The 23,287-nt window shown below is 43.0% G+C and overlaps 1 protein-coding gene and 1 long non-coding RNA gene across 3 annotated transcripts; both read right to left on the bottom strand.

The window, feature by feature from the left end:
* Positions 1-78: 78 nt before the first annotated feature.
* Positions 79-6,817, bottom strand: LOC142383872 (uncharacterized; the record flags this gene model as incomplete). The annotated part of the gene is made up of 9 exons (XM_075469669.1): positions 79-759; positions 938-1,112; positions 2,302-2,398; positions 2,493-2,887; positions 3,766-3,953; positions 4,433-4,491; positions 4,738-4,881; positions 4,988-5,132; positions 5,227-6,817. Coding segments are annotated over 9 exons (2,931 nt in total), but the record flags the coding sequence as incomplete, so codon positions are not given.
* An 878-nt stretch (positions 6,818-7,695) lies between these two features.
* On the bottom strand, positions 7,696-10,597 carry LOC142382054 (uncharacterized). 2 transcript variants are annotated; one of them, XR_012769920.1, is made up of 5 exons: positions 10,471-10,597; positions 9,685-9,874; positions 8,993-9,115; positions 8,113-8,254; positions 7,696-7,847 (listed from the first exon to the last, which is right to left on the bottom strand). It is a non-coding gene; the product is annotated as an uncharacterized LOC142382054 (long non-coding RNA). The 2 variants fall into 2 exon arrangements; XR_012769919.1 differs by lacking the exon at positions 10,471-10,597 and having other exon boundaries at positions 9,685-9,967.
* Positions 10,598-23,287: the final 12,690 nt, after the last annotated feature.

Genomic DNA, 23,287 nt, shown 5'->3' with positions numbered 1-23,287 from the left:
GAGAACAGTGAACCACAATGACAGACCAGAAATCTATAGTTGAGTTCTTGGGAAAGTACAGACTTGTTTGCAAAAAAAATAAATAAACCAGTTTATTGACTTTGTTTTTTTTTATCCACAAGTCAATTGAATTTGAACCACGATAAAAATGACTTTAAATAATGTTTGTTTGGAGCCCTTTTCATCGTTTAAGTATCAAAACTTGAACATTTTGCACAGCATTTAACCACGTTGGTGAGAAGATTCAAAGATTCAAAGTTTTTTATCAGTAGAAACACGTTTGCCTGTGCATAACATGAACATTTACACCAATAAAAATTTAATTTGCATGTCTCTTAGACCGTTAGTCACCAACATAAAAGTGAGACAACACGCTTTAATACACAAACGCTATGACAGGAAAATACTCAATTAGGTTTAATTATTCATTATTTTATCATTTACAAACAAACAATAGAACAAATTGCTACAACCATGACAGAAGCTTGGATTTAAAAAAAAATAAAACTTTAATAAAACTTAATCTCAATGATCACAAAGATTAAAATCAGTAAAAGCAGAAAATGTCGACCACAGCGAGAGCGAGGCTGTCAACTAAAAAAAAGAAGCAGTTTATCTGAATTTATTCCGTGTCAGAGGTTGGAAGGCGTTGGCATCCAGCTTTGGTCCTTCCGGATCGATAGATCACCGCTCCACATACCAGGAGGCAGCCGACAATAAAGATGAGGTTGGTGCCCAGATTCAGGCTCGGGCCAGAGGCTGAGATGGAGAAATAAAACACCAAAAAAACTTATTTATAAGGTTATATATGAATGAAGACTGATCAAAGTGTCCAGTTCTAAAAGAAAAAAACCCCATTAGCATCCATATATTCAACTAACTGCATTACATCGACCTTCACGTGCACATTATGACCTGACTCTACGTGCAAACTCACCTCTGCTGTCAGAGCTCTTAGCCAGGTGCAAAGGACCCTGGGAAATGGAGTGCCTGCTTGTCTGAGCTGCAGCTTCTCTTTTGCCGCGATGGTTTCCTGAGTCGAGGCATCCCTGAGAGCACCGGGTCCCAGTGACGCCGCTCTCACACAGCATGACGGAGCAGGTGACGTAGACCTGCAGGCAAACGGAGGCGGAGTCAGGCAGACGTGGAACTTTATTTTCTATTAGGCTGCAGACAAAATCATTCAGTTTCCACGGCTTATTTATAGCTGCTTTGACTTGATATTTTCTCTCCCCCACGACCTGCGTATGCCCCCCGAATCTCCAAAGATTTCTTGTTAAACTGCTGCTTTAGAGCATCAGATGCATTTAAAATGACCCACAACATCAGCATCTATAATCTGTTTCTAATACTCACTTTCAATGGAAACAATGAAACCTGGTTAAAGCCAGTGGGCCGAGGGGAGGGCATTTTTTTTAAATCGTTGCTCTTCTCTGATTGTAAATGTTCCAGAACAAAAGGGTTTTGCACAGTGGTGGGTTATCATGTATTTACACCGAGATGCTGTTCATGAAATTGAATTAGATTTATTTGTTGAAAAGGTTTGTGGTTTACTCATAGTTGCAGTTACAGTCATGTTTCTTTGACTGATTTTTAACTTTTCAGATCAAAGGTACAGAGGCTCAGACATTGGATTCAAAATCTGATTTTGACATAAGCTGTGTTCGAAACCGCATACTTCTCCTACTACTCATACTAACGTTTTGAGTTAGTGAGTTTGAGTAAGCGAGAAGTTCCCGGATGCATACTAGATTCTCCGAAATGTTGAGTATGCATCATGAGGTTACTACTCATACTCACAGTACCCAAGATGCAACGTAACGTGACTTTGCCGATCGTCATTTACTGTTTCAAGCTAGCTACAACGAGGGTAGGTTCCCTTCCTGTTTTCAAAACAAAAGCACCAATTGTATCGTAATGGCTTTCCCTATGATAAAAGGCAACGGGTATTTTATTTTGTGAAAATAACCGGAAGTGCGTTGCTCACTGCGGCTAGCTTTAGTAGCGCCGAATTCGTGGGAACAAAATTGTAAACAGCCGGTATTTTGTCAGGTTTTCAACATGTTGGGGATCTAAACGACTACTTTCTCGCCTGAAAATGTTTCCAATGTTGCTAAAGTTTACAGAGTTTAGAGCTTAAGCGAAATCAGCTTCAGGCCGGCTGACTTCGGCTCGGGCAGGAGCGAAATGCATTGTGGGTAAACGCTCTGCATACTGTCTGATCGATGAGTATGGAAGTATGCAGTTTGCAAGTATGTAGTATGTAGTATGCGGTTTCGAACATAGCCATAGTAACTTTACCTCCTCATGAGCTCCGATGAACTCAAAAGCCTCCATTCCAAACCTGAACTGAGACCTGGAGCTGGGGTAGATTTGCACAGTTTTGTCCCTCACACACCTGTACAATAATAGATATATAAAACAAATACTTTAGAAACAGATCATTTCTTCATTGTAATCAGTTACAACACAGTGGCATTTTCACTAAGTACCCGTTGTCAATGATGGTGTAGCTGATGCGGGAGTTGGGGTTGTCGTAAGGAGTTGCTTTGCAGGACTCCACAAACAGCTCTGTGTTGGGGATGGACGAGCTTTCCTCGATCTGCATAAAGATCATCTGCTTCAGGTAAACCTCCACTGGGTAGTTGCTGTCATTCACTTGTTTTCTGAAAAGCTGAGTCTCGAAGAACTCAAACTGGAAGGTGAAAGTACCAAAGCCCCTCTCTCTGAAGGCGTAAGGGTTTTTGTGTGTGAATCCCAGCGACAGGTTGGCTCGCTTCGGATAGACGCAGGAAAAGGCGATCTCAACATCATGAACCCTGGAAATGATTTCATTTGGGTCGGCAGATGTGATCACGTTACTGAAGATGATGTTATCGTCGTCCTCCTGATAATGACATGAAATAGAATAATTAAATGAAGCCATTAAGAAAGGAGACAACAGTTAAAGAGACTGACATTTTTAATCAGTCACAAGACGTAAGACACGGATGTCCAAAGTCGGTCCTTAAGGGGCCTGTATGTTTGAGATGTTTCCCTGATTCAGATTAAAGGGATAGTTTGCCTCTTTTGACATGAAGCTGTAAGACATCCCATGCTAGCAACATCATTTATGAACATTTTCTTACCCCCTGCTGCGTCCTGTGAGCAGAGTTCCAGCCTCGTTTTGGCGTTGACGAAAGTAGTCCGGCTAGTTGGCTGGGGTTTAAAAAATAAAGCGTTTTGCTTCTCAAAACAATATGTGTTCAAAAGAGTAATACATTTGCATCACAAAATCGTTCTCCAGGAAAAAGTCAGACCTTGGCCCTATTTTCTCTCCCTTCGTATCACTGCCTGCTGCCGCCTGCCGACAGCCGTGCCTGTTACGGTGTTTGCTGCTCGGAAGCAGGGGTCTGCACTTCGGTCTGCACGGTCTACACAGCAGGCAGTGATACGAAGGGAGAGAAAATAGGGCCAACTACTTTCGTCAACACCAAAACGAGGCTGGAACTCCCAGTGCACACCAGTAACCACTCCGGTGAGTTGATTATTTTGAAAACGGACGTTTATTGTGCTTTTACGGACCTTTCTAGACATGCACATGACTTGCCATTCTGAAGCAGGTTGAGAAGAATCAAAATTAGGCAAATACCGGAGACAGCAGTAAACATCAAAAAAGCGGTGAGGGGGGTTCTAAAACATTGCAGACGACTCAGAAAAGAGGCTCAATGTTGAAAATATCGCAGTTTTCCTTTAAACTTCTTTTAAATGTTTAGTGTTCTGCACCTCAACACGAGTCCCACAGCAGTTCAGTGACATCACGGCCACCAGGTGGGAAGCGTTGGAACTTCTTGTGAGGTCGCAGGAATAATCCGTGAAATCGTTGAGATGCAAAATGTTCTCGTTGCGTCTGATGAGGTTAGTCTTCTCCACCTCCACAGTTATTGTTGTTTCATTGCAGGATACAGTGGCTTCTGCATAGAGGAAGAAACATTTGATCATCGATCGTTCATTTTTAAATACATTTAATCCTGATATCATGAGGGCACTCACACGGATACAGAGAATGAGATGGCACGCTTCTATCAGAAAGTAGTCCCTGTTTTTTGTTTCACCTGTGATTGCGTTTTTATCCTGTTTAAGCCTTTATCTTATGGTCAGTACTTTATAAAAGTGCTGTAAAAGTGCTGCACATGCACATGTATTATAATTATTTCTATCATTGTTATCATTATTTTAGTAGAATTAGTCATAGTTGTTGTTGTCGTGTCACCTAGTAGAGGTGACCTAAACGGAGCTATGAGGGATGGACATTTTTCAGTATTTCAACTCGGTAGAGGTGGACTGATGCACAAGTTTATCGAGGCCTGTTGAGGCAGCAACCCAATGACTCACTGGGAGACACCACAGGTAATAAAGAACATATTAAGAGGCTCAGTCAGCTTTGACTTACCATAGTACTCAACCTCAACGGTCACACAGCGCAGCTCTGAATGGTAGACTTGGTTGTGTCTGAAATGTAACAATTGCCTTTTAATTGTGATCCAACAGTCAATGGGTGAACATTTAGTGTTACTTAATGGAGTTATTTTCAAGTTTGGTAGCATGAAAAAATCTGCAAAAACGTTGTATTTTCTTACCAATGAAGACATTAAATTTATGTGGCTATATAACGCTCTGTTGTGAGACTGGGTTGAAGGAACACGATAAATGTGGAACAGACACCTGACCCCACTAGATAGTTTATTGAAAACTCACCTATCTCTTGCTTCAGACACAAAGCAAATGGGAAAATAATCATTCAGCTCATTTTCAATTGGTGTCCATTTGATAATGTACGTTCCTGTGGAGACTTTCTGCTTTGAAATGCCCCTTGGTCCTGTCACAATCAAGTCATGAATCCTACAAGATGACGCAAAAAGTTTATCAATTACAAAATAAGACAGAACATGAGTAGAAAGTATCATACGAATGCACATTATAATAACACACACAAATCACTGCTTACGTTGTGTTCCGAGCAGCAGACTTGACTTTGAATTCAAGAGTGTTGTTGACGTATGCGCTGAGATTTGCTCCATTTGCCGGAGTTGGTGACAAGAAAAGAGGAAAGTAATCACCGTCAAGACATGAAGGGGCATAGTGTGAATCCACTGAAAATCACATCAGGGGAGAGACAGACGGTGAGAAATAAAATACTCACCTAAAATACTCGCATGACTATTCGGATAAATGGTATTACCTTACCATAAACAGTGAACTGCAGAGAAAGCTTGCTTAAAGGAGCAATTGATGGCCTATAATACTGTGTGGTGGTTGGGGCAGTCGTTGTTCCGATGGTTGCAGATGTAGTGGAGGCAGTGGTTGGAGCGGCTGTGGTGGTGGTTTTAGATGTTGTGGATGCAGTGGTTGGAAGGAATGTGGTGGTGCTTCTAGATGTTGTGGATGTTGTGGTTGGAGGGGATGTGGTGGTGGTTTTAGATGTTGTGGAGGCAGTGGTTGGAGCAGCTGTCGTGGTGCTTCTAGAGGTTGTGGATGCAGTGGTTGGAGCGGCTGTGGTGGTGGTTTTAGATGTTGTGGAGGCAGTGGTTGGAGCGGCTGTGGTGGTGGTCTTAGATGTTGTGGAGGCAGTGGTTGGAGCAGCTGTCGTGGTGCTTCTAGAGGTTGTGGAGGCAGTGGTTGGAGCAGCTGTCGTGGTGCTTCTAGAGGTTGTGGAGGCAGTGGTTGGAGCGGCTGTGGTGGTGGTTTTAGATGTTGTGGAGGCAGTGGTTGGAGCAGCTGTGGTGGTGCTTCTAGATGTTGTGGAGGCAGTGGTTGGAGCGGCTGTGGTGGTGGTCTTAGATGTTGTGGAGGCAGTGGTTGGAGCGGCTGTGGTGGTGGTCTTAGATGTTGTGGAGGCAGTGGTTGGAGCAGCTGTGGTGGTGCTTCTAGATGTTGTGGAGGCAGTGGTTGGAGCGGCTGTGGTGGTGGTCTTAGATGTTGTGGAGGCAGTGGTTGGAGCAGCTGTGGTGGTGCTTCTAGATGTTGTGGAGGCAGTGGTTGGAGCGGCTGTGGTGGTGGTCTTAGATGTTGTGGAGGCAGTGGTTGGAGCGGCTGTGGTGGTGGTCTTAGATGTTGTGGATGCAGTGGTTGGAGCGGCTGTGGTCTTAGATGTTGTGGAGGCAGTGGTTGGAGCGGCTGTGGTGGTGGTCTTAGATGTTGTGGATGCAGTGGTTGGAGCGGCTGTGGTGGATGTGGTGGTGGTTTTAGATGTTGTGGATGTGGTGGTTGGAGGGGATGTGGTGGTAGTTTTAGATGTTGTGGAGGCAGTGGTTGGAGCGGCTGTGGTGGTGCTTCTAGATGTTGTGGATGCAGTGGTTGGAGCGGCTGTGGTGGTGGTCTTAGATGTTGTGGAGGCAGTGGTTGGAGCAGCTGTGGTGGTGCTTCTAGATGTTGTGGAGGCAGTGGTTGGAGCGGCTGTGGTGGTGGTCTTAGATGTTGTGGAGGCAGTGGTTGGAGCGGCTGTGGTGGTGGTCTTAGATGTTGTGGATGCAGTGGTTGGAGCGGCTGTGGTGGTGCTTCTAGATGTTGTGGAGGCTGTGGTTGGAGCGGCTGTGGTGGTGGTCTTAGATGTTGTGGATGCAGTGGTTGGAGCGGCTGTGGTGGATGTGGTGGTGGTTTTAGATGTTGTGGATGTGGTGGTTGGAGGGGATGTGGTGGTAGTTTTAGATGTTGTGGAGGCAGTGGTTGGAGCGGCTGTGGTGGTGCTTCTAGATGTTGTGGAGGCAGTGGTTGGAGCGGCTGTGGTGGTGGTCTTAGATGTTGTGGAGGCAGTGGTTGGAGCGGCTGTGGTGGTGTCTTAGATGTTGTGGATGCAGTGGTTGGAGCGGCTGTGGTGGATGTGGTGGTGGTTTTAGATGTTGTGGATGCGGTGGTTGGAGCGGCTGTGGTGATGGTTTTAGATGTTCTAGATGTTGTGGATGTAGTGGTTGGAGCGGCTGTGGTGTTGGTTTTAGATGTTGTGGATGTGGTGGTTGGAGCGACTGTGGTGGTGGTTTTAGATGTGATGGTTGGAGCGGCTGTGGTGGTGGTTTTAGATGCTGTGGATGTAGTGGTTGGAGCGGCTGTGGTGGTGGTTTTAGATGTGGTGGTTGGAGTGGATGTGGTGGTGGTTTTAGATGTTGTGGATGTGGTGGTTGGAGCGGCTGTGGTGATGGTTTTAGATGTTCTAGATGTTGTGGATGCGGTGGTTGGAGTGGATGTGGTGGTGGTTTTAGATGTTGTGGATGTGGTGGTTGGAGCGGCTGTGGTGGTGGTTTTAGATGTTGTGGATGCGGTGGTTGGAGCGGCTGTGGTGGTGGTTTTAGATGTGGTGGTTGGAGTGGATGTGGTGGTGGTTTTAGATGTTGTGGATGCGGTGGTTGGAGCGGCTGTGGTGTTGGTTTTAGATGTTGTGGATGTGGTGGTTGGAGCGACTGTGGTGGTGGTTTTAGATGTGGTGGTTGGAGTAGATGTGGTGGTGGTTTTAGATGCGGTGGTTGGAGCGGCTGTGGTGTTGGTTTTAGATGTTGTGGATGTGGTGGTTGGAGCGGCTGTGGTGGTGGTTTTAGATGTGGTGGTTGGAGTGGATGTGGTGGTGGTTTTAGATGTTCTAGATGTTGTGGATGTGGTGGTTGGAGCGGCTGTGGGGATGGTTTTAGATGTTGTGGATGTGGTGGTTGGAGCGGCTGTGGTGGTGGTTTTAGATGTGGTGGTTGGAGTGGATGTGGTGGTGGTTTTAGATGTTGTGGATGTGGTGAGATCTCTCTGTTGGGAAAGTCCTCCACTACCAGCTCAATGGGATGGTATCCAGTGTGTTGACTATATCTAAATGTAAGGGAGCAGGAGTTCTGACAAAAAGGAAATACTTTCATTAGACAAAAGGCTGCACATTACAAGTTCTTGAGCACTCAATATAGATTTGCTGCCCTCTATACAGTAGATGTCAGATTACTAATGAACCAAACCTAATGAATTTCAGTCTAACTTTCATGTTTTATTCTTGAAATGCCTTGTTGTACAATCACGCTGCAATATGAAGTACCTATGAATAAAAAGGCTTTAGATTGGTGGCATTGGTATCGTTTACATTTTAGTCTCTTTGTAGGTTCTCACCTGATCTAAAGAGAAACCATTGACGAGGCCGCACATCCAACCCTCGTATGTAGTTGAGGTGGTTGGAACTCTGCATCTCACACGGTCGCCATCAGGGTCAAACGTTGGGATCTCGAATGTTCGTGGGCAGTTCCTCGTCACTCTGTAACATCAGATGAAACTCAGTCAGAAATTATCTGTGCGGAACACCGCTTGCAATATGACTTTACTGTCTAATAGAGGGAAAAAATGTCAGTTATATCTTCGTAGAATACACCCCTGAGACACGTAACATTAGGAAAAACATATCACTTGAGAACAGTGAGCAAATTTAAACTAAAATAAATCTTCCAACTTTGTGCTTCTGACTCATTTTACAAGCAACCAAGCTTTGTTCTGCACATTCCCGGACCTGAAACTGCCCTGGAGAGGAGGCTCCACCACAACATTTTGCTTTACGGTTGCTTTAGGGTATCTTTGTTGCCTCGTCAATGTGACAAATAATTCAGGTGTACGGCTGTGCACGTGCAGGGTTCTTATATAACAGTGATTTTACATTCCACAGAGGAGGGGGAGCCAAAAGGTTTCTAGTGTTACTCTAAGACTCGTATTTATGGCAGAGATGAACATTCAGGCTAACATTAAGGATGTTTATGTAACTATATCTAAGATCATAACAGTGAATTTAATTCTAAGTGCATCTTATTTGTTTACAACCAAAACAAAACTTGTCATTCGAAGTCCAATTCAAGCTAGTTTTATAAGCCAATTAATTGTAATCAAATTATAATCCAATAAAATCCAACAAAATCAAATGTATTAAAAATCCAAAACTACTGAACACATCACCAACGGGACTGTCCTTCAATTACCAAAATAAAAAAAAAATTGATTTAATCACCTGAGAACCTGCGGTGTGGTAATGACAGGAGATCTGTTTGATTCAGCCGTATCAGATCGGGTTCCCAGATCAATATGAGTCATCATCCTCCATTTCATATGAGAGCCTTTGATGTTTGTCCACCTGCTGTAGGAGAAATGGTGAATGTAAGGGAATCCGTTTGGTGAAATGTTTGAATAATTAGGACAAAGAAGCAAAATAATTATCTTAATCGGCTCTAAACGACTTTTTTTGTGATACTCTTTGTCAATTTTACCCATGTTTTTTTTAAACCTTCCACACTTCAGAGGGTTTTTTTTCTTTCTTTTTTAGAATTTGATGTGATGTATTCAATATGAATGAAGCCACAGGGAAATTTTCTTCTCGATCAATGATTAAGTTAAGCGATGAAAGTTGTCTATAATTGATATAAATTTGTACTTCTCACTAATGTGAATGTGATGATTCAAAGAACAGCTGGGACATTTTTTAAATGTGCTTACTGCTCTGTGGTTTGAATGTGTGGAAGAAACTTGAATAACTCAGTTTTGAACGACTTCATTGGCCCACACACCTTGCAGTCAACCATATATGAATGCACAACTTTAACCGAAGCATGACACAGACGTTTTTAGAGCTCTGAAAATTGAGTCAGCTTGTGGAAAAAGGGCAGAATTTAAATTGTGGGGGATTTTGCTTGAGTCACGTCTCACCTCATCTCGAAGGGGAGTTTGGTTTTGAGTTTTCTTGTCGTTGTCACCTCATACTGCCTCCATGTAAAATTACCAGAACGCTTGGCTGTCGTTACACCAGCATGCTCAGTCTCAGTCCCACAGTTACCATTTAAGCAAACTCCCCGGTAGCGTAGCGTCTGTATCCAGTTTGCCTGTGGCGAAGTTCCACCTGCAAAGACATAGAAGGATTCATCAGCCATGCAGCATCGGGATCTATGAATATGCTCACTTGGATACACTGCCTGCCCTGTTTTCTCTTTGCTTAGCTTTTGAAATACTGGAAAAATTTGGCCTAAAGTCAGGAAGAGGAAGCTGATTCTTACAGTGGTGATCAGCCCTCTACTGCCCTCTACCAGATTAGTCTTTCCCCTCCGGCAGGTCTCCTAGGCTGCAGCTTTTTGGTCACTTTCATTCTCTACCTAAGCTGTGGTAACCTTTTCTCTAGCTTGTGCCAGCTTCTCATTTCAGCTGTTCCTTGTTTAAAGCCGGAAGGTAAGACAGTAAATTTGTCAATCAAAGATATTCTGTTTTGAGGCTGACAGACATCTTTGGTAATTGGGCGTTCCCTATACCCTGTGGAACATACCTTATCTATCTATCTATCCATCTATCTATTAAAGTTAAAAACCTTATTTTTAGTGGCACTTTATACAAAATATAAAGCAGCATTCCTTCAGTGACAGCAGTTAAACATGACATGGCATTTTTACCAGTTTGGATAACTTGGTTTTTGGAATAATTAACAGAACAAGGCAGTATACCCACCTCATAAGCCCCCTCAGAACTCTGTCCTTTTGGGTTGAAAGTCATTGATCCACCATGGAACAGATAGTTCTGGTTCCCTGTGGATGAAGCTGTGGACACGAGCAGCACATGCAGCAGCAGTGCAAGTGAAGCCATCCTGTCACGCACCCCATCCTGAGCCTGAGCGCTGCATCTTAAATACACCTCAACAAGGGAAAAAAAAACTCAACATCATTTACTGAAAAAGACACAAATGGAGCAGGACCTGTTTAGCCAGTCTGTATTTCTCAGTTCTTCACCTAAATTTCATGTTCCTCCTCTGATTTAAAGAATCCCGTGGATTCATTCTGTTGTATGTTTACAAGCAAAGGCAGTGTTAAACTCTCAAATTCACATTCTGGTTACTTGAATCCTTCACCAACAGGTGCATAAATAGAATTTAAAGACTCTTAAATAAGGTGTAACTGAACCCTGATGTTATTGTGCCCATTTAATGCTGGGTGACTCCTGAACTCAGAATGTGTTCTTCATCCAAGCAAAGCCACGTAAGAGCAAACAATAGCTGTTAATCCTTCTTATTTTCACATGCTGATTTACAGTAACTGGATATGTTAACCTTACATCTCGTCAGTAATGTGGGTGACGAGCACTTGTTGCAGACCAGCTTCTTCTTTTGGAGAATTGCTAACGCAACTGAAATAAGTTTCAGTCAAATGATCATTTTTGATGTTGTTTCAAAAGCTTTGTAGAATAGAAAAATACTTTATTCATCCCCCAAATGGGGGAAATTCAAATTAGTCAAGTAGCTCAAAAAATTTATATTTACAATGATTGTATATTAACAACAACAATAATAATACCAATTTGAATAAAATACTTCTATTAACTAATAATAATAATAATAATAAGTTTTATGAAATGCTGTCACAGATTCCTTCTGTGAGAACCTGATTTGAACTCCGGGAAGGCCTCTTCAATGACCATGAGGTGATGAAGTGAAGATGAGAGATTCAAGCTGTAACTCACGAGCAGTAACTGTTTAAATCAGAATCAGAAAATATTTTATCGCCAAGTAATTTTTACATCATGAGGAATTTGGCCTGCTCTGTTTGGTGCAATAAAAAAAAATAAATAATAATAATAATAATAATAAAATAAAGTGATAAAATGTAAAATAATAAGAAAATAAATGTATAAAGTATTAGCAAGTAAATGAACTTTAATTTTCATCATGACAGAAAAGCTACATTTTTAATGTGTCTGACTTGCCGTTGCTGAGTCGTGCATCTCAGCAGCCACATTGGAAGTGTTGCATGTGTGTTGCAGAAGGGCATGATGAGACGAAGTCAGAGATATTAATAATACAGATTACTTGTGATTGATTTTCAATTCATTTTGGCCGGTGAATATGACTGTACTTAAGTTACAGCGGGAAAACTTTTCAGTCATATCAACCATCGATTATACAAAACTCTGTATTTATGGTTATTACCAGAGGCATGCGGCATCAGTCAGTGGGGTCACATGGCACTGAAAGGATCGGATTATTGGTCTAAATCACAATCAGACTGAGTTATTAAGTGCATGTAGACACCTTAATCTAACTAAGAATTGGATCGGATGGGATTCAGACCCCGAGATAACTCAGTTGAAAGTCACTCTAAACCTGCTAGTAGACGCTGAAGCTCGTGGTGAATCAGACTTTGCGTTCTGCGCATGCTCCAGATGTTTTCCCGGGGTCGTGACCCGGAAGTCAAAGGAGACGATATTCCTGTTGTTGTCGCCGTCAGAAAGAAACAAACAACGCGATGGAGAATGCTCCGTTGGGCATCGAGTTTGTGCAACAAGCAGCTCATCACAGAGCAAATGTAGAGGGACGTAGCTTCATCTGGCTCTGCGTTCTCCATCTTTCTCCAATGCCTGAGTTTGTTGTTGTTGTTGGTGGTGAAGAGGTCAACAGGAAGTGGCTCTATTAGCAACAGCTGGAATGGGTACAGCGCCACCTATCATACCGGGGTATGACACGCTTTGTGCCTCTGATCCCATTCATTCACCGCCATATATCCAAGGAGAATTACCCTTGCTCAACTCAGTCTTATTGTAATTTAGCCAATAATCTGATCCTTTCAGGGCCATGTGACCCCACTGAGTGACTCTGCCATCAGACCCTCAAGTGGGACACAGCAGGAAGGTTCCTGGTTTGAATCTAGAGGCTGATTTATGGTCGCCTACGGAGACCCTCCCGAAGACGCTCTCCTATCTTTCCATCGAGGAGACGGAGACTCGCGGAGACCGCAAGGATTGTGATTGGTCGGCTAACAACATCATTTCCTGGAATCACTTTTCCGGTTTAGCTCCTTCCTCTCAGAACAACAACACCGCCATTTCTGAAAGAGTTTACTGTGTGCCGGTCAACATTTGGTCAAATTATTTGCATTTCAACATCAACGAGCTCCAACTCCAACAACAGCCTTTCTCTGTCGGTCACCATCGTTCGCTGTGAGGAGTGGAACGGAGCCGGAAGGTGAACCATCAGTCAACCACTTTCACCATAGACGTCGCCAGATTGAGTCGTCTAACGTAGCGCCGCCTACTGATCGGGAGGTGAACTGCCTTGCGTATCCGACATCCCGACGGAGAACTTCGAAAGATTTAACAGCCTCTGCATGACCACGGAGACAGATTGACGGATACAGTGGCGGTTCTAGGATTTTTCTGAAACAGGGGCCACAATGGGGCCAAATGTAACCTTCAGGGGCCAACAGTGTCACCACCATCTGATATCCAGTGATGACGCTGCTTAAATAAGCATCAATTGGCGACAAGGCAATACACACATTATCCAGCAGGTGGTGAGAAAACATCAAAGTCTTACTCAATTAATTTACCAATCATAGCCTCATGGTAAATAGGCTACCAACCTGATTTGGATATTTTGTTTAGTGTATTGCATACTGTAATACATTATACCTACATATTGCAATTTTTTTTAAACTTGCTTTTCTACAGTATACTGACAGTAAAGAACATCTACTTCTAGTCTACTATCCAAAAACAAAAAGGAATAATTCAGTATCCCTTTTGAAACTGAAATAAAAAAATCATTAATCAGTAACATTTGTAATAATTCTTTTTTTTAAAGCAATACAATGTAACTTCTCAAAAAGCCCACTATGGAGCTCCCCCTACAGGCTTGTAGGTAATGTACGGTTACACTGTCGTAAATACAACACCCTTTTGCTTTCACGTTTCACGTTTGTTGACGAACCGGCGAGGAGTCAGAAGGTGCAAGCTATGTCGACCGAGAAGGTAAGAGTGATCAAATGTACCTGGGAGCTTGAGAGGGGTCTATTTGTGTTTGCGGTAGGTGTGCCAGAAAGCAAGTCGAAGTACTCCGCTCAGCTCCCGGGCCGGTCCAGCAAAGTTACATAGCGCAGTTATTCCAACTCAGACCCCCGAAGGTTCAGGAGACAGGCCAATCGTAATGTTAAAACTCATTCTAGCCGCACAATTTTTTTCAAGCTGTTATTTTAAGGTAGAAATTGTTACATAGTATTGCTTTAATTCAGTGTGCATTAAGGGTACATAAAACACACAAAACATAAAAGCTTTTAACTGTATATACAACAACATATTCAATCTCATTCTCACACACACACACACACACACACCTTACTATATTTGTGAGCACCTTCCATTGACTCCAATGCATTTTACTAGCATTCAAAATTAGTGAATGCTGAACTGTGCCCTGACCAAAACAATCCCTAACCCTAACCTGTCAGTAAGCAAATGTTTTTGCACTTTTAGTACTTTCATTTCAATTTCCTTCATTTGACTTTCTTTTCATGCTGTCCGCTGCTATCTCTGCCAAAATCTTAATATTACACAAAACACAAAATCACATATCTTAATGTTAAGCGTTGAACAAGCAGGTCAAAGCTATTGCTATCCTACCAACAAAATAGCAACTTATGACACAAGTGCAGTGGATAACAACTTTAGAAGCCAACCGTTTTATGTAGTCACAGTTTAGTTTAATATAAACCTAAACTTAACAACAAACAAGAAGATTTGACTCACAAAATAACAAAGTCACCTTCTTAAGCTTCCAGCTCGAATTCAAGTAATGAACACTGAAGTAAAGTGCATCATTTGAGATTTAGTACTTTTCTTCTTCTATTCAGTTGTATTGACACAACCAGCGTACTGCCACCCACAGTTTGGGGGTGGAACTGCAGCAGTGATCATTTAATTCTCCACTTGTTTTTCTCGCCAGGTGATTGACAGGACAGGGGCACTTCAGGGGCCAATCAAATTAGAGGCGGGGCCTCGGCCCTTCTGGCCCCGCCTCTAGATCCGCCCGTGGACGGATAGCAACGGAGAAGCATACTGAGGCCTTAAAGCTGGGCTCTTCCCGCATGGCTTCTCTCCAGGCAGTCCAGCTTCCTCCGACTGGTCAGACACAGAAATGTCAGGTCAACTGGAGACTCTAAATTGGCTGTAGGAGTGTGAGCATGCATGGTTATTTGCAGAGATGGGGACTCAAGTCACTGTTACTTGGACTCGAGTCGACTCGAGTCGCTGTTTTGATGACTTGTGACTTGACTTGACAAAAAAATAAAAGACTCGAGACTCGACTCGGACTTGGAAGTTAAAGACTCGACACTTGACTTGAGACAACGTCACGTTTATAACCCATTCGTTACATTCAACTCTATCTAAATGGCAATTTCACACGTTGCCATGTCTATACTGGCTTATTTTAAACAAAATAAGGTTAAACCAGAGCCGCGTTACACTGGCTGTCATTCAGCTGACCGGGGATGATTCTCAAATCAATTCAGCCTGATTGGCGTGCGTGCCTGAAACATTTGGACATATTTGGGGACTAATGCGTATATTCCTTTTTTTTTTTTTTTTTTTTGGGGCCCCCCCCCCATTCCTGGGCCCGGGACAAAATACCCGTTTGTCCCCCCCTATCGGCGGGCCTGCCCTCTCTACATACCTTACGTGTTTATTGGAGAGAGTAAACTCATATCAGATATGCATCAACGTGTCAGCGGGACCGAGAGTCGTTGTCTTCGGCTTTCGTAATTACCATTTTGACGGCAGAAGACGAACAGCACAGTGCAAGACATGCGGCATCAACATCTCAGACAGCCAGACGACAACAAGATCCATTTTGACCAGTAAGTGCTTGTCAAATTAGCTAATATTCGTCTTCAGGTGCTCAAGGTAACCCCAATCGACCTTTTGCGCAGACGAAACCGGACGCCTCGAGTATGGATTTGGACGTGATAAAGTCGGACATCCTCTCTTCTCTGAGATCGGATATATCCATAGTGATACGACAGGAACTGAAAAACGCATTAGCTGAAGACTTTGACGCACTAAAATGTGAGTTACAAGCGGTAAAATCTGAAATTATGAACAACGCCACCGCCATCCGGACCGAAATGGAGCAGATGAAGGGAAACATCAGAGACATCGAAGGGGGACTCTCAACATGGTCGGATGAAGTTGTTTCTCTTCAAACCACAGTGAGCACTCTTAGAAGTGAAGTGGAAGATCTGAAAGGAAAATGTGAGGACCTAGAGGGGCGGATGAGATGAGGGAATATCCGGATCATGGGAGTCCCAGAACAACCGGGCTCCAGCTCCACCACAGCAGTTTCTAAACTCCTGAGAGAGATACTGCGGATGGACAAAGATATAAAAATTGATCGATCGCATCGCAGTCTTGGGTCTAGAAAGCCGGGAGACAAACCTAGTGCAATTATTGCAAAACTACATTACGACGGAGAGTGCATGGAGATCTTGAGAAGAGCTCGGGACCAGGCTCCGCTGAGGTACAACGGAAATCAGGTGGCCATCTACCCGGATTACACAGCCAGTGTGGCAAGAGCAAGAGCGGCCTTTACGGATGTCCGAAAATTACTCCGAGGACGACAGGGGGTCCGGTACGGTCTGCTTTTTCCTGCCAGATTCCGGATCACGCACAACGGAGAGGAGAAGGAATTTAAGGATGCGGCCGACGCGATGGATTGCGTGAAGAGGAAAATACTCTCAGAGACAGAGACTGACACCTGAGGATAAGAGCATCTCCAATAAGATGGGACTAGATGAACATCGCTGATAAGTATTTGAATGTTTGTTTCGTATTCATATACAGTTCTGATAACTTTATTATACAGGAGAAGTGATATGTTTGTAACTGTACATTGAGAATGTAACTAGAGTGTGTATGTGCAGACGGTTGTGTGTGCGTTGCCGGTGCTGGCGCGCACGTTTGATGAAAGGGTTATGAGCATATTTTATTTACAGTAAGTTGTTTAGGTTACTTCAAATTAAGATCACAGGATTTACTTAACACTTTTACTTTATTTATTTCGGTAAGCCCACAGTGTCCTCAGTTAAAGTCTCATCTTACATCCTGTGAGTCCTTTAGTTAAGATACTGAGAACATGATTGTGTTTTATATGCAGAAAATAGTCTGGGATGTGTATAACCTGTGGTGCCATTGTTATGCCTTACTTTTATCTTGTATTGTGTTTCTGCAGGGGCAGGTGTAGTGAACATCTGATCACCCCTGTCCATATCTGGAGCTGTAAGCACTAGCAGCTACTAACACGTACGGTGGCTTAATAGGTATTGATTGTAGTATAGAGAAGGGCCTACATAGCTGCTTGTTCGCCTGGTGCGACTTGGGACTAGGTCCCAAAGAACTAGCTCAATACCTATGTTCTTGAGTTCAAGAGAGTTTCCCATGGCTCTATTTGTTCTGATCCCAGTGTTCCCCTTGGATCTAGGTATGTTAGGAAAAGTGACAAGAGAAGCAAATCATTCCTAAACACAGACTCACCAATATCACAGTGCTTAGTATTAATATTATGGTTTTATGCTACAGCTGTTGATCACTTAACTACGGTATGTCCTTTTTTTTGTGTGTGTGTGTGTGTGTGTACACACCTCTACTATTTCCCCACTCCCAATGTAACCACACAGAATTTTGAATGGGGTTACTAAAGGTAATAAGTTATAACGTTAAAGGACTTCACAGCCCTCTTTAGAGGAAAAAGATCCTGTGTCAGCTGAAACAATCTCAGTGTCAAATAGCATTTTTACAAGAAACACATTTATCTGACGCGGAGCACGAAAAATTAAAGAAATCATGGGCTGATAAAGTGTACTTCTCTTCTCATCCGTCGGGGAGAAAAAAGGGTGTATCCATCTTGATCCATAAACAAGTCAATTTCAGTTTAGTCTCAGTTCATAAGGATGCAGAGGGGAGATTTATTTTGTTAAATGGTTCCATTGATGGTATAGATGTGTCCTTTATGAATGTATACGCTCCAAATGAAGACAACCCAGATTTCATTAGAAAAGTCTTCAGCGTGATAACACAGCATAGTTCGGGGATCCTGTTGATGGGTGGAGATTTTAATTGCGTTATGTCACAATTCATGGATAAACAACCAGTCTCCACTACTCCGTCCTCCCGAATGAGTAAAACATTAAAGTATCAATCCTCAGAATTGGGACTTGTCGATGTATGGAGAGGCATATACCCCAATTGTAGAGACTTTACATTTTATTCGCATAGACATGCATCCTATTCTAGAATTGACTATTTTTTCACCCCCAGAGCTGAACTGTACAGAATAACTGATTTGAAGATTTTACCAATGACAATCTCGGACCACTCGCCTATTGAACTCTTATGGAACATAGGACATAAGTCCACATCTAAACAATGGCGGTTAAATGCATCTCTCCTTAATGACAAAGAGTTCATCAACCTTATCACAACAGAACTTAAGTTCTACCTGGACACCAACTCCTCCCCAGAAATTTTACCAATTATACTATGGGACTGTGCAAAGGCTTACCTTAGGGGTCGTATTATCTCTTTCGCAAGTGCCAAAAAGAAAAAGAGGGATGCTAGACAACAGGAACTAGAACAAACAATTCTAAAATTGGAACAACAACACAAGCAAAGCTCAAATCCTACACTCCTAACAAATCTTAGAGATGCACGAAGGGAATATAACGGTCTGATTACTGAGAAAATTGAAGGCAATTTAAGGTTCACCAGTCAGAAGTATTATGAACATGGAAATAGAGCTAGTCGACTATTGGCTTTCAGACTGAGAAAACAACGGTCGTCGAATATAGTGCAGAAGCTAAAAAGTAATAACTCGCTTAACCCCATTACAAAGCCAGATAAAATAGCTGAGTGTTTTGCAGGATTTTATAAATCATTGTATGAAAATACTGACACCTGTTCTGATGCTAATACCTTATCATCCTTTCTGGAAAATATAAAATTAACTGAATTATCAGAGACAATGTCAAAAGATATGGATGGACCGATTAAGGAGGGGGAGATTAAAGAGATAATCGCATCCTTGAAAAATAATAAAAGTCCAGGACCAGATGGTTATATTAATGAATTCTATAAAAATTTTAAAGATATGTTGTCACCCCTTCTATTAAAAGCATATCATCATGCTTTACAGTCTGGAACATTGGCACCGTCTTGGAGAGAAGGGACTGTAGTAGTAATACACAAGGAAGGTAAAGACCCCACTGAATGCCAATCATACAGGCCCATTTCTTTATTGAATGGTGATATACGTATTCTGACAGCCATTTTAGCAAAGAGGCTGAATAAACATATTGCACAAATTATAAATCCAGACCAAACAGGTTTTATCACAGGGAGATACTATGGTGACAATCTTCGTAGATTATTAAACATAATGAGCTATTCTAAATCTAAAGGAGAGGAGGCGCTGTTATTATCACTGGACGCTTATAAAGCATTCGACCGGGTGTCCTGGCTGTATCTATTCCAGACCCTCAAGCGGTTCAGATTTGGGTCAGATTTCATAAAATGGATACAAATACTCTATTCATGTCCACTGGCCTCAGTCAAAGTTAATGGTCAGATATCAGCAAGTTTTCCATTGGAGCGGGGTTGCAGACAAGGATGCCCTCTCTCACCTTTGTTATTCAACATCAGTATAGAACCCCTAGCCCAGCTCATCAGGGATGATTGTAATATCAAAGGCATCTCTATTAATGGGGAAGAGCATAAACTATCATTGTATGCCGATGATGTAATGATGTTTTTAACGGAACCGGCTACAACATTACCATGTTTAAAAAATCTTCTCTTCCAGTACGGTTTTTACTCAGGATACAAGGTTAATATGGATAAGACTGAAGCTATGGATGTTAACGGCCAAATCTCTATGTCAGTTAAACTTAACAGTGGGTTTAAATGGACTAAGGATGGATTCAAGTATTTGGGTATTTTTATCCCCATATCTACAGAAAAACTACATGTGACGTGTGATTGTCCCTGTTGCGTTGTGGCGTGGGATTAACATAGCGCAGACAGCGCTTCAAGGCATAAATCAAAAATAACTGCGTCGTGTCTGCGACAAGCTCACTGCGACACACTGCTGCGAAGTATACACGAGCCTTAATGTGTCATCATGTGCTACTGTGTCATCGCCGATGTTAAGGGAAGAGCACGTGTGTCATAAACCTGCACTGATTCATAACTCTTTGAACTCACAATAATCCAGGGTCAAGTTATTGTGTGCTTGTTACTGAGCCTTTTTTGATAGATACGGCAGAAATTGTCTGGCCGCGCATCGCTGGAACAAAGCATAGGAAAAAAACGAGAATCCTAAAGTTGTTCAACAATACACAGAAGAGAAGGATCTTTTTTTAATCAAAACAAATGCATTTTTGATCTTTCAAAAAAAAAAATTCTCCAGAAACAGTCACATTTGTTCTAGTTATACATCAGAAAGTTAAAATTGGACTTCATGTGGCCGAGTGCTCCATGTCCCTACTGAATAACAGTTTATCAGTCAGGTGCTTTTGAAAGCAGAATGAACTAAATGTGCAGAGGAAATAACACCAAAGTCTCCAATACGACCCTAAAAGTAACAGCAGATATTCTGGTACACGGAAACAGCAACAAAACTATTTCTGCTGTAGTTTTCGTTTGTGGGGAACCAGTCAGAGACATTAGAGCTGCACAGAGGCACGCTGTGTTAGAGATTGTGACATCAGAGCAGCGGCTGGGAGTTTCATTCAGATTAAAGATATCCTCAGAACTGTTGATAAATGGCAGGATAGCCAATGTTTGCAGGGCTGTGACAGTTCTCACCCTGTAGCCAGTTTCTGTCCCATCCATGTTTTTAGTTTTGTGTTTTATCATGTGTTAGTTTATGTCATGTCTTAGTTTTTAAGTTCATGTTTAGTTAAGTCTCGCCATGTTTTAGTTTTGCCATTGTTTTTCCCTCAGTCCCCATGTTCGGGTCACTAGTTTCATTCACTTCACCTGTCCATCGTTTCTCAGCTGCACTCATTTACCAATCACCCTGTTCAGTATTTCATTTTTAGCAAAGTGGGCAGAGGTGGGTAGTAACGAGTTACATTTACTTGAGTATGTTCGGAAATGAAGACGCAGACGAGGCCTCATACTGAAAGCATGTTTACCTTACAAAGAGTGAGAAACAGCAGCTACATTATGTGTCTTCTGTGTCAACCAAAACAAACGCACATTTCAGCAGAAACTCAACATCTAACTTGAGGAAACATGTAGCGCTAAGTTTCCTAAACTCGTTTTTTCCCCCATGGATAGGTGAATGTTTGTTTTTTAGGTTACATATGGGTTACATATGTTTTAAACATTTCCTAAGTCTCTTTTAGTTTTTATTGAAGTTCTTGAATTTACCTGGATTATTTTTAATTTAAGCTATTTTGTAATTAATTCATTCATTTTAACTTATTTTAATGATTGGATGAACTCTAATTTGCCTAAAGATGATTATTTAGTATTTTTGTCTGTCTGATTGAATGCTTGTGTTAACAAAAAACTCAGACGTTACTCAACAGTTACTCAGTACTTGAGTAGTTTTTTCACCAAGCACTTTTTTACTCTTACTCAAGTAATTATTTGGATGAATACTTTTTACTTTTACTTGAGCACAATTTTTGGCTGCTCTACCCACCTCTGAAAGTGGGCTTTAAAGGGCGGATTATACTTCTACGTCTATCGTCTTAAAGTGTTGCTTTGCTCTGGTCGCGAACCACTTTTCATCTTATGGTTCTGCAACCTCGGTCTGGAATTTCTCGGGACGCACAGCAGTTTCCCCTCGCGAGAATTTCGGTGGGCGGTGACGAGAACTTTCGGCGGCGCCGGCGGAAGTGTTTATCTTTCAAAAAAAAAAAGTGTATGCAAGATATGGATCTGGAGTTGCTCGACATCGAAGAAGAACAGCTTCTTTTATTGGAGTTGGCGAAAATGCAAAGGAGGAAGCCACACAGACAACCGGAAAGGCACACCGAGGACCAATCACAGCCGCTTTTGTCTGCGCACTTCTGTTGGTGGTCTGCGTGCGTCCGACGTGTAGTCAGGATTTTTCACGACAACGCGCGCAGAGCCTCTGCGTGGGGGAGTGGTCAAGATTTTGACGCTCGCAGAGGCTCTGCGTCCGAGCGTCAGAGGCTTTGTGTCTGAAGCATAAATCAGGCTTTAGATGTTATCATTTGAATTCTCTCTCTCCCTGTTGGGGAGGATGGCGCCCTCTTGTGGCGCAATATGGCAGGAATTTGATCGAGAGCAAGAAGCTGTGCTGCACAGGAACATTTTGATCCATGCATCCATTTTTTATTCTGGAGCTGGAGCCTAGACCTAAAAGAACTTACTGTTCAACTCTCACCTGTTAGCCTCAGTGGTGGAAAATTAGGAATGATCTGATAATATATCTTATTATAATAATAAGGCAGGAAAAGGCTGGAATGCCCTCTCCGGGTCGGGAATGAGATCCTTCCCCAAGTGGAGGAGTTCAAGTATCTCGGGGTCTTGTTCACGAGTGAGGGACGAATGGAGCAGGAGATTGACAGACGGATCGGTGCGGCGTCTGCAGTGATGCGGGCTCTGCACCGGCCCGTCGTGGTGAAGAAGGAGCTGAGCCAGAAGGCGAAGCTCTCGATTTACCGGTCAATCTATGTTCCTACCCTCACCTATGGTCACGAGCTGTGGGTAGAGACCGAAAGAACGAGATCAAGAATACAAGCGGCCGAAATGAGTTTCCTCCGCAGGGTGTCTGGGCTCTCCCTTAGAGATAGGGTGAGAAGCTCGGTCGTCCGGGAGGGGCTCGGAGTAGAACCGCTGCTCCTCCGCATCGAGAGGAGTCAGATGAGGTGGCTCGGGGATCTGGTTAGGATGCCTCCTGGACGCCTCCCCGGTGAGGTGTTCCGGGCCCGTCCCACTGGGAGGAGGCCCCGGGGAAGACCCAGGACACGTTGGAGAGACTATGTCTCTCGGCTGGCCTGGGAACGCCTCGGGGTCCCCCCGGAAGAGCTGAAGGAAGTGGCCGGGGACAGGGACGTCTGGGTCTCTTTGCTCAAGCAGCTGCCCCCGCGACCCGATCCCCGGACCAGCGGAAGATGATGGATGGATGGATAATAATAAGGAACGACTCGCTGTGGCGACCTCTGATAAAGAAGTCAGCAGCCAGGTGACCGACAAAAAGCACAAATGGGGACAAAGGTTTCATCATCTTTGCATTTCGGTGCCCAGATCACCGACTTGTGGCCAGAGTCCGTGCACGCAGAGGAGTTTTAACGTCCCTAAAAAGCAAGTTTCACTTCCAGTTCGGAGACATTTTAAAAGATTATCTGTGAAGATCATCAGTCCAATCAGAGTTGGGATTTCCCTTCCCTCTAAAAGTCCGGTATTATCACTCATATGTTTTATATCTGGTATTGATTTAATTATAAAGTTCAAACAACATGCACACAAAACC

Source organism: Odontesthes bonariensis, chromosome 1 (assembly GCF_027942865.1).
Source record: "Odontesthes bonariensis isolate fOdoBon6 chromosome 1, fOdoBon6.hap1, whole genome shotgun sequence".
Lineage (NCBI taxonomy): Eukaryota > Metazoa > Chordata > Actinopteri > Atheriniformes > Atherinopsidae > Odontesthes > Odontesthes bonariensis.
Note: the sequence above shows the minus strand (reverse complement) of the source record. Positions and strands in the feature narration are given on the sequence as shown.